We start from the raw sequence: 11419 nt of genomic DNA on the forward strand, positions 1-11419 counted from the left end.
AATAATAATTAACTTCGACCAAATTGCTGGAAAATGCTTTAAATTTCCGTTATGTGATATAATGAATACTGCAAATTCTGATGATTACGTTGTTGTTAAAATTTTATCTTCTTTTAATTGATATAATTAATATAATTGATATAATTAAGATAATTAATATAATTAATATAATTTGTTTTTTACTTAATATAATTATTATATAATATAATTTCTTTTAATTAATATAATTTGTTTTCTCACAGATTTTCAAGATGAATAAAAAAAATCACCGCCTTGTAGGTACTCTTAGTTCAAAAGATGGTATGCAAAATCTGATTGCCGATTTAGAAAATGCGAAAAGTACGTCATCACCTCGGATTGTATCTAGTGTTACATTGTCTCAACCTTTAATTCATTCAACACCTTATACAAAAAAACCTTTAACTGAAACAAATAAAGGAATAAAATATACAAATGCTAATACAAAAAAACCTTTAACTGAAACAAATAAAGGAATAAAATATACAAATGCTAATACAAAAAAACCTTTAACTGAAACAAATAAAGGAATAAAATATACAAATGATATTACAAAAAAACCTTTAACTGAAATGAATAAAAGAATAAAATATACAGATGATACACATGTTATTTCAAATTCTGATACATCATTACTAACTACAAAAAAGCAGTTACCACAGGTAAAAGAAATTATAAATATATTATTTAACAATAATAAATATTTAATAAAATATGTTTGTATATGTTAATAGTTGCTTTATTAATGTAATTTTGTTCATTGCAGAACTCTGTGACACTAACACCTCAATGCGAGCAAAGCGAGCAAGCAATAACTAACAGAAGTACTTTTCAACTAAAAGAATACAAATCAAAAAATCAGTGTTTTAATCAAATGTCCGTGCCGAAGAATACTGCTTCCCAAATAAAACCTTCAGAGACAAGTAACAAATCGATAATTGCAAAAAGCAGTGACTGTTCTTTGAACACAAGCAAAAGCAACGTGACTGAACATAAACATATCATAAATGTTTTTCGAGAATTATTTCAGTAAGTATAGCATACAAAAATGTGTGTGTTCGCGCGTTATGATATGCAATAATTATATAACATATAAGAGACATACGAGTATAACATAAGTATATCGCAAGCTTGATAAATGTAATAAATAATATCTTTAAATGTTTGCAAGCCAAAGACAAAGATTTTAGATAATCGCGATATGAATATTATACTTTTATTTAATAAAAAATAGTATTATGAAATTAATGATATTTTCTCAATTATTTTATTTTCTTATCTCGATTATTATTTTTATTTTACTCTGTGTGCCATCTGGTAATATAAATATACTATTTTATTGAATATAAATATAATTAAAATTTTGCACAAATTTTAGACAATACAAAAAAATCTTTTAGCTAATACATACTGAAATTTTTACAGAAAAGTAAATGAACGTTTGGATATAATCGAAAAGACAGAAAGGTATAGTTTTATGAAGAGTTGCTTTTCAAGTATGTTTAAAAAATTACGTTTTACACTATTACTTATTTATATTCTTATAGTGAGAACCATGCGATGCTATTGCGATTAACGAAAATAACAAATAGAAGGGTTCAATCGATGCCAAAATGTTTTCCTTTTAAATCTGTAGAAAATTTAATGCAGTTTGACGACGCAAGTGATGAAATCTATAACGAAGTTGTAAGTATTTTAGTTAATAATTTTTATTTCATTTACGCTAAAAATATAAATTATTTTCTGTGATAAAGCAATTGTACTATTTTATTTTAATTATTTTGTAATTTTTTAATAATAATTTTGATGCATAAGACTTTGTTCCAGAAAATTCAGAGATCACAAAAGTTGCAGATATATCAATTTTTGTTTATAATATACGATTTCACATTGCTGTCACCAGTTTGTTACCGTAAGATACCGTAAATATTGATCAATACTATCATTCGATCTGTATAGCTATGCATTCGAGTATGCATTATATCATCTTTATCAATTTTTTAGCTGAAACTAATTATTGCATGTCTACTTTATTATTCAAGTTCTCTTTGATTCTAAAATAATCTGAAGCGAAGACTGGATTTTGCCACAGTCACACTAATGTTCTATATTTCAATTTCTAATATTTACATTTTTTTTATTTAAATCCCTAAGCGATTTTCGAAAAATTTATATCAATTTATTACTGTTTTATGAAAAAAACCTACTTTATTTATTACCGTAACATTCTGAAAAGAACAAAACATACATGCAAAGCAGAAACATTTGTATCGTGTACTTTTTATGTACATAGCAGTTTCAAATTTTGTACTATACTTATTTACTTTTCCTAACAGCTAGTAAATAAAAATAAATTTATGGTAATCATGATTTCTTATTAATAAAATTTGTTTATTAAATTATTTATGATTTTAAGGTGTGTCAAGAGCTTGAGCATGGTTTTTCCTTTTTCATTTTTTTTCTTTTTTTTCTGTAAAATATTATGAAATTTCATGTTTGTTTATGCATACTAAATTATATTTGTTAACAAAAAATATCTTTATATTTTTTTAAATTTTATTTTAGGTTGATTACTTCATTTATTTAGGTGGATTAAATCCTATAGATTGTGCTGCTATATATTTCAAATGTGCTTTTGAAAATGCTGAAAAAACTTCATTGGAAGTAACTTGGCATGGTACAAAAGATTTAAAAGCTTTGAAAATTACTCGCTTTGCACATGCTTGTGAAGGTAAATAAGTAATAATATGTTGTATAATTTGCAGAAAATTAAAATTTTACAATATTAACAACAAAAATGTTATGTATCTTTAGACGCCATTAGCAGCAATTCAAATTTTCCTAAGCCACGGCGTGATGAATTCGAGGATGCAATGATAAAAGCTCTAAAAAGTACAAAAGAACGTTTTCGCCGACAACAAAAACGACCAAGATGTTTAGAAAATGATGAACCCGAAGAGCCTCTTATAAGAAGAGCAAGAATCTCAAATAGAAGACAAAAGGATGGTCAGTCTATTAACTCCGACGATGCTCGGCAGGATGTACATGATGATCAAGACTGTACAAATATGTCAGATATAACCGAACAGTTAGATATAAGTGAACAGTCACCGGATTATAATCCAGCAGTTTATAATGATGATTATGATGATTAATACTTAAAAACGATATCTTTTTTCCTTTTATTTATCAAAATTATTATTTTTTTAAATATAAATGTCAGTCTATTAACTCCGACGATGCTCGGCAGGAAGTACATAATGATCAAGACTGCAGTACAAATCTGTCGGATATAAGTGAACAGTCACTGGAATATAATCCAGCAGTTTATAATGATTATACTTAAGAACGATATCTTTTCTTTTTATTTTTCAAAATTATTTTTTATATATAAAGGTATCTTTTTTTTGCATTTCTAAAATATTATTCTAAAATATTATTTAATATATATAATATTAGATATAAATGGAATATTTTTTTATATAATATTTAAAATTTATCTATGTTAATTAATTTTACGTACAAATTTAATACAAATTATACGTATAATATATTATACTTCGTCAAGCAGACTTTGTTAAGTCCAAAAACATTCGTCACATCAAAAAAACATCAAGCTTTATTATTATAATAACAAATAAAAATATTTTTTATAAAATTATTATAATGTGTTTTTATTTACAACATTGTTTTGTAAAAAGAATTTAAAGAAATATATAAAATATTAAGTACAAATTTTTATTCGCAAAAATTTATATGTATGCACGATGCCGACATTCTGATATGCAAAATGCTAGCATGCTGCCTGCATTGCCCGTTAAGCGCAATGTGCCGTCACTGTGCTCGTCAGGTGCGGCAGTATCTGGACATCACATGACAGCATGCCATTGCACGCGTGCGTGCATTATGCGGCCATCGTGCCAACATTTGGTTATCTGGGTTACTATTAATGAATTACCTTTTGAAGATAGAAAGAAAAGAGAAAATATTTTACTTGTCGGTTACTGGTACAATAATAAAAAACCCCCAATGAATACATTTTTATATAAATTTATGAAAGCATTACAAGAAATCGCTGAAGGTATTGAAATCAATTTACCTAACAACAATCATATTATTGTAAAAGGTATATTATTAATCGGAACTTGCGATCTTCCTGCAAAATGTGAATGTTTAAATTTTATTCAGTTTAATGGTGATTACGGTTGTCATTCGTGCTTATGTAAAGGTGAAAATATCGAAATTGCTCAACGTAGTTATGTGCATATTTATCCATTTGAAAATGAATTAAGTTTAAGAACGTCTCAACAATCTATTGAATTTGCCATTAGAGCATCAGACAAACCCTTTATGGGAGTGAAAGGTCATACAGTTTTATCGAAAATAATGCCAGATTTTATTACTGGAATGGCTATTGATCGCATGCATTGTGTCGATGGCGGTGTGGTAAAAAAAATTATGACATTACTTTTTGATCAAAAATATTCACATACTTCTTTTTCTTTGTATCCAGTTATTGACATCATAAAAATTCGATTATATCCTAATATTATTTTTTAGTGGACTAGGTCTACAGGAAAAACCACTTAAAAAAAAAACGCGTCAACAATAGTACCTCATGGGTGATGAGAAAATCTATTGTCGTGATTTTACAAACGTCGGTTAACTTTAAACCTTAGTTTACTCACTATTCATCTCTTTCTAAGGGGGACAGTTCGAACATCTCAAGTCTCAATAATTGAGACTTCAAAAAATGATGTTTTAGGATAATAAAAAAGTGTGCAAGTAGAAACTTGCACATTGCTTCCTCATAGTTTTTAAGTGTGCAAGTAAAAACCTGCACATTGCTTCCTTATAGTTTTTAAGTGTGCAAGTAGAAACCTTCGCTCACAAAGCTTCCTCTATGAGGAAACCAAAACAAATAAATACTATTAATTATACATCGAATAAAATAAAAGCTTCTTCATAGAGGAGCTTTGTGAGCGAAGGTTTCTACTTGCACACTTAAAAACTATAAGGAAGCAATGTGCAGGTTTCTACTTGCACACTTAAAAACTATGAGGAAGCAATGTGCAAGTTTCTACTTGCACACTTAAAAACTATGAGGAAGCAATGTGCAAGTTTCTACTTGCACACTTAAAAACTATGAGGAAGCAATGTGCAAGTTTCTACTTGCACACTTAAAAACTATGAGGAAGCAATGTGCAAGTTTCTACTTGCACACTTAAAAACTATGAGGAAGCAATGTGCAAGTTTCTACTTGCACACTTAAAAGCAATGTGCAAGTTTCTACTTGCACACTTTTTTAACCACGTTTAAATGTAGTAATTAAGTTATTTACGTTGAATTTTTTTTTAATTACTAATTTGCTGATTCTATAAAAATTTAATTTGATGTTATTGCTCATTTCGTGATTAATTAAAAAATGAAAAATGGAAATTTTTTTGCCGACCCCCGGATATATTATTAAAGTTTCTTTTAACGTGACAGAATATTTTTTTTTACAACTGAGCTTACCTCGACTAGGACGTTTCCTTGTACATCGCGCATTACGAAATTCCTTATTATGCATTTTTTATCAAAATGTTTTTCACATACAAATTGGTTGGGTTTCAGGTCTTTATGCCAGGGATTGCGGATATCCATTTTTTACGCAATTCGTCACGTTTTGGCACTTTAAAAACTGAACAATTTACTTTGACACTTTTGCACCCAGTCTTGCAATTCGACACGACACAATATTTCGTCAGTTTTATTGTCAATTTAATCATTTTCTAGGACTTTGTGCATTCGTTACATTCAATATGTCACTGTATATAGGTTGAGAATTATTTGCGTTATTTAAAAAATCTCTAACCTCCAGCGCTCCAGGTGGTGATAGTGTCAACTACATAAAATGACTTCACTAACAAGGGAACGGTCGGAAGTGTCCCTACCCGATTTGGATGCGCTTTGGATATGTTGTTGAGCATAAAAAAAAACAGACTCGTATTTTTTTTGCGGCGTATCTCGACGTTTAGGGGTTGAAAAAACCCCTAAAAAATAACGACCGATTTGGATGCGCTTTGGATATGTTGTCGAGCATAAAAAAACATTAGACACGGGTTTTTTTTGCTGCTTATCTCGACGTTTAGGGGTTGAAACAACCCCTAAAAAATAACGACCGATTTGGATGCGCTTTGGATATATTGTCGAGCATCAAAAAACATTAGACACGGGTTTTCTTTTGCTGGTTATCTCGACGTTTAGGGGTTGAAACAACCCCTAAAAAATAACGGATTTTATAGTTTTTAGCGAATATCTTCGAAAATATAAGGCGTATGAAAAAAAGTTTGGTACAAAAGGTTTATGGCTTTTTGTGCTCTTTACAATGGCGTAATCAGATTTTTCAAATTTGTCACATTTTTTAATTTAATCCCACTCCCACCTATTATTTTTGCCAAATATAACAATTTTTCCAACGCAAATTTAAGAGCGTCAAATGCCAAATACATCCATGTGTATTTTTATTATGATACCATTATTAGATTGTTGGCAAGACGAGATGATATGTGGTATAGGCGTCGCCCTGTAGGTAGGAGTTGCGTTATTTCTGTTCAGTTGCGCCGTACGCTTTTATGTTTGTTATGCGCCGTACGACTTTAATCGCTAGGGTCGTACTACATTAATGAATAATTATACCGTTGTGCGCTCACAACAATTTACTTCGACGCGTATTTATAACACTGTTTTGCGCACGCGCCATTTGAACTTCGGATGACGTGATATCTTTTCCTCTGCTTGGACTTTCATCGCATATTATGTCGTAGTATATAGTAATGGAAATTTTTAAGCGTACGGCGCAACTGAACAGAAATAACGCAACACCTACCTACAGCGCGACGCCTATACCACATATCATCTCTTCTTGCCAAAAATCTAATAATGGTATCATAATAAAAATACACATGGATGTATTTGGCATTTGACGATCTTAAATTTGCGTTGGAAAAATTGTTATATTTGGCAAAAATAATAGGTGGGAGTGGGGTTAAATTAAAAAATGTGACAAATTTGAAAAATCTGATTACGCCATTGTAAAGAGCACAAAAAGCCATAAACCTTTTGTACCAAACTTTTTTTCATACGCCTTATATTTTCGAAGATATTCGCTAAAAATTATAAAATCCGTTATTTTTTAGGAGTTGTTTCAACCCCTAAACGTCGAGATAACCAGCAAAAAAAAACCCGTGTTTAACCCTTCGTAGTCACACTGGGTCAATTTGACCCCAGCTCAAGTTTGAAGCTAAATGTCGGTAAGTGCCTGGCTTAAAATGGAGTTTGGCACGCCATCTACCAAGAGTTTGAAGTATCCTCTATCGGTAGAGATCGTTAGTTATTTGATTAAAGCGTCGGTATTTGTATGACAGCGGTTACGGAAACATCGTGTACGAATGGGGGTCAGATTGACCCCTAGTGTGACTAGCACGTAGTTTCAGTGAAAAAAATCGGATTTTTTTATTGTGTTTAAAACAAGTGTCTGAACCGTAAGTGTGACTGTGGCACCTGCGATATTTTTTTTCCATTGTTTTTATAATAATAACGGTGTTATTTGTTATCAGATGGCATACAATCTGCGTAGCAGTAGTGAGTTTCGACGCGAATTACTGGAAAACGATGAGGTTGAAAATAATTACGGTGGTAATCTTTCTGAAAGTGAGGAGGATCATGTTTCTATCCAGTCCGAGGGTAGTGAATTTGAAATCTCCGATGAGGATATGGACGTCGACGACACGGAGAATGCGACGCTAGATGAGCGAGTTTTGCAGTCGCGCGCTCGAGGTCGTCCTCAATCAATTTTGAGGGGAAAGAACGGTTTTGTATGGAGTACAAAAGAGCAAAAAAAGCATTCAAGTATGTTAAAACTCCCAAAAAAAGACTGCGACTGCGACTGCGGTTGCACTGAATAAATGACTTTTTTTGTCGTTTTATAACGAAAAAACAATAATGCTTATGTTTCTGTGTACTCAGGATATCCATAATAATAATAAAATACATTATTTTCTGATAAATCCACATTTTTTTCACTCCAAAATCGGGCCTCTTCATATGCTGGAATAAATACCTTTTTTGAAACGAGCACTAGAGGACTATTTTTTTTCTTAAAGTGTCGTATCTTAGGAGTATAACCTGCAAATTTTATTTAAAAAAATTAAAAAATTAAAAAGTTATGATTTTTTAAGTGAAAAAGCTACTTTTTTACGCATGTACTCGTTCACGATTTTTTTTCAACATGTTGCCATTTGATCTCTCACAAAATCGCAGTTGTTTTATATTCTAGAATGTTCAAGGTATGTTCCAGAATTATTTGAACCCGATCGGACCGATACTATTAAAATGGCAACCATTAAAAATCGACGGGGTCAATATGACCCCGTGTGACTAGAATGATATTCTAGAGAAGTGTGACTACGAAGGGTTAATGTTTTTTGATGCTCGACAACATATCCAAAGCGCATCCAAATCGGTCGTTATTTTTTAGGGGTTTTTTCAACCCCTAAACGTCGAGATACGCCGCAAAAAAAAATACGAGTCTGTTTTTTTTTATGCTCAACAACATATCCAAAGCGCATCCAAATCGGGTAGGGACACTTCCGACCGTTCCCTTGTAAGCGAGTCACCCCCACTACTAGAGTTTCCAGACCTGTATTCATGACCGTGCTCCTTTCCATCCTAAATTCCTCCTAATTTTTTTTCTTCCTATCTGCTTCGTCCTCGTCCGTATCCATAAGGAGATTCTCCTCCATCCTTTTCGCTCTCTCATCCTCCGCGGTCCTCTTTGTCCTCCCGCTTTCCTCTCCTCTCCTCTCTTTTCTCCTTTCTTTCTCCTCTCTTTCTCTTACCCTCGTTTCCACCGATTTGTCTTCGTCCATTTTCACCCTCAATCGGCTCCCTTCCTTTCTCCTTGCATCCAATACCTTCCACTCAGCCTCCTCATTCCCCATTTTCACTAATATCGTTACCCAGTCTCCTCTCTGTCCTATCACGCTTGCCTCTTTTACTTCCACCTTCACATTTAGTCCATCCGAAAATAATTCCTTCACCTTCTCCCAATTTAATTCCTTTCCCACCCATCTCTCCCTCTCGATCCTTAGTATAATGTTCTTCTTTCTCGTCTCGTCGTCATTCCTTTCATACTCCTCTGCCCACCATTTTCTATTGTAAAACTTACCCTTTCTCTCTTCACTGTCATCCCTCTTTCTTTTGCCCGTGCTCTGTTCCATCTTATACACCTTTCTTTTTAATCTCTCTACCTTCTCCCTCAGTTCTTTTATCTCCTCATCTTTTCTCTTACTACGCTCCTTAAACTCTTTCATCATCTCCAATACCTGTCCCTTTACTATCTTTTCTATCGCCTCCTTTTCTATTACAAACGTCCCTCTGCACTCCATCCTTCTTTCCACCGTTTTCCTCTCTTTCTTCCCTCCGGCTAACTGTAACAAAAATCATCTGTATTATTCTCTAATCTTTCTGACTAACTCACCGTTGTATTGGCCGGTCTTCTTCTTCTCTCCAGCTCCGCCATCCATTTCTCTCCCTCTCCTTTACTATTCAGTATCCTTTTGATTTTCTCGCTAATTCCCTCTAGCCTCTCAGTTATACAATTTATAAATGGATAAGTATATAAACAAATTTTTTCCCATATTGGAATTTTTTGTATTTTATAGTTAATTGTGATTATAATTTATCAGCTTTTTTTTCATGTTTATTCAAAAAGTTTTCTATACAAGGTGTACCGGACCTAGCATGTCACTTATTAATAACAAATTTCTAAAATTATTTTAAGATAAAAATCCTAATACTAAAATGCCGAGATTGTAATAATTTTTAAATGAGAAGTATTTAAAATTGACCAAACAAGTTATCTGAAATTCGTGTGTTCAGTCATATCACATTGCATAGTAGCAAAAGGTTAAGAGTTCAAGAGGAACATAAATCACGGTTTAAAAATTACAATTTTGCAATAAAAAGAATTTATTTGAATCATCTTCATGTAATAATAATTTTAGCACGTCTAACAAATGTGTTTTAAATCCTATATTAGAATAAAGTACATAAAGTATGTGACGTGACATTGTCGCGTCCACCGCCCAGACAGTAGCTCGGCCGAGGGGAAGGTCGGGGATGGCGCCTCGACACGAGTACGGGAGGGCTAATTGCGCTAATTATATTTTAAGTTAGATTTTATAGAAACCACAGGTGGTGCCGGAGCGGGGGATCGATGAGGAATTAGAGATGTAACGACTAATGTCGCAGCGAGGGACGGATGAGCACGTGGAGAACGCGAGACGGAGTGGTTGGCCGACGGGCGGGCCACCGGGGCCCACCGCCGAGGAAGCGCATTGGAATGTCTCGCACAGCACGATCCTGGCCCCGCCGCAGCACAACCAAGGGTGCACCACCACGACTGCAGCGCGGGCGACGACCCACATTTCCTCCGACGGTACCGAGGGGCCGAGCGGCACAGCCACGGCCCGGCCAGCCTGGCTAAAAGCCGCGATGGGCCCGCATTCATAATAGCCATTTGAAGGGACCGCGGAAAACGGCGGACATTGAGAGCGGCGCCGCGAGCAGGGCGGCACGCACGACCAATCGGCGGGACGGAAAACTGCGAGCTTGGGGCGCGGGCGCGGGGGCCCGGCGTGGTCCCGCCGAACCGGCCACTCCTCACTGTCGAACCAGCCGCAGCCGAGGTGACATCCCTAAAAGTGCCCCGACGCCGCCGAGCAGCAGCGAGCAGCAAATCTGTAAGATCTCCACTCCGGTACTGCCGCGATATTAAGGGCTCGATCTCGGCCACGGCCTCGTACGATTTAAGGCAAATATCGATTAGATTACCGTGTAGATTGATCCGATTAACCTCTACACGTGGCGACCGGCTCCCGTTACCGCGGATGCCGATTAGATTTGTCGTGGCATTTAGCTGAGATTGCGTGCGCGGGGCCGGCTGAGATCGTACCCAGAAAGTTTATTGGAAGGCCCTCCTCGGAAACTCTTACGCGGCCGACAGTCAATTCGCGTTTAATGTATCGTGTTGCGTATGTGAATCTGGATATTTGTCGCGTATGGAAGCGTACCGTGAACGGTGCGTTTCGGGAAATATTGCGTTTTGCGTATGTGAGAGCGTGCCGCGGGCGGTGCGTTTCGGGAAATATTGCGTGTATCGTGTAGTGTTGCGTATGTGAGAGCGTGCCGCGGACGGCGCGTTTCGGGAGATATTGCGTTTGGATATTGCGTTGTCCTACCGAGAGCCTCGCGGATATTTTGCGTCGCGTTGCGCGGGCAAGTATCGTCGCGCTTGCTCGAGAGGAAATCTTGCGAACGTGTTAATCGCGTTTATGGTATAGAGTTGCGTACTTGG

The 11419-nt window shown here is 34.9% G+C and overlaps 1 protein-coding gene across 1 annotated transcript; it reads left to right on the forward strand.

Moving 5' to 3' along the window:
• The first annotated feature begins 213 nt into the window (after window positions 1-213).
• Window positions 214-3365, forward strand: LOC139785446 (uncharacterized). Its single transcript, XM_071724601.1, has 6 exons — window positions 214-680; window positions 785-1047; window positions 1444-1485; window positions 1566-1704; window positions 2584-2749; window positions 2833-3365. Exons 1-6 carry the CDS (start codon window positions 252-254, stop codon window positions 3171-3173), a joined length of 1380 nt encoding a protein of 459 aa, XP_071580702.1. The 5' UTR covers window positions 214-251; the 3' UTR covers window positions 3174-3365.
• The last annotated feature ends 8054 nt before the right edge of the window (window positions 3366-11419 follow it).

The sequence above is a fragment of the Temnothorax nylanderi genome, unplaced genomic scaffold (assembly GCF_030848795.1).
Source record: "Temnothorax nylanderi isolate EJ_2023f unplaced genomic scaffold, tnyl_v1.0 TNYL_tig0802_pilon, whole genome shotgun sequence".
NCBI classification, from domain to species: Eukaryota; Metazoa; Arthropoda; class Insecta; order Hymenoptera; family Formicidae; genus Temnothorax; species Temnothorax nylanderi.

Excerpts from the sequence above, each read along its gene's own strand:
- LOC139785446 (XM_071724601.1), top strand. The coding sequence starts at position 252 with ATGAATAAAAAAAATCACCGCCTTGTAGGTACTCTTAGTTCAAAAGAT. Across the intron at positions 681-784 it reads CAAAAAAGCAGTTACCACAG|AACTCTGTGACACTAACACC; the intron begins GTAAAAGAAATT and ends TGTTCATTGCAG. Across the intron at positions 1,705-2,583 it reads ATGAAATCTATAACGAAGTT|GTTGATTACTTCATTTATTT; the intron begins GTAAGTATTTTA and ends ATTTTATTTTAG.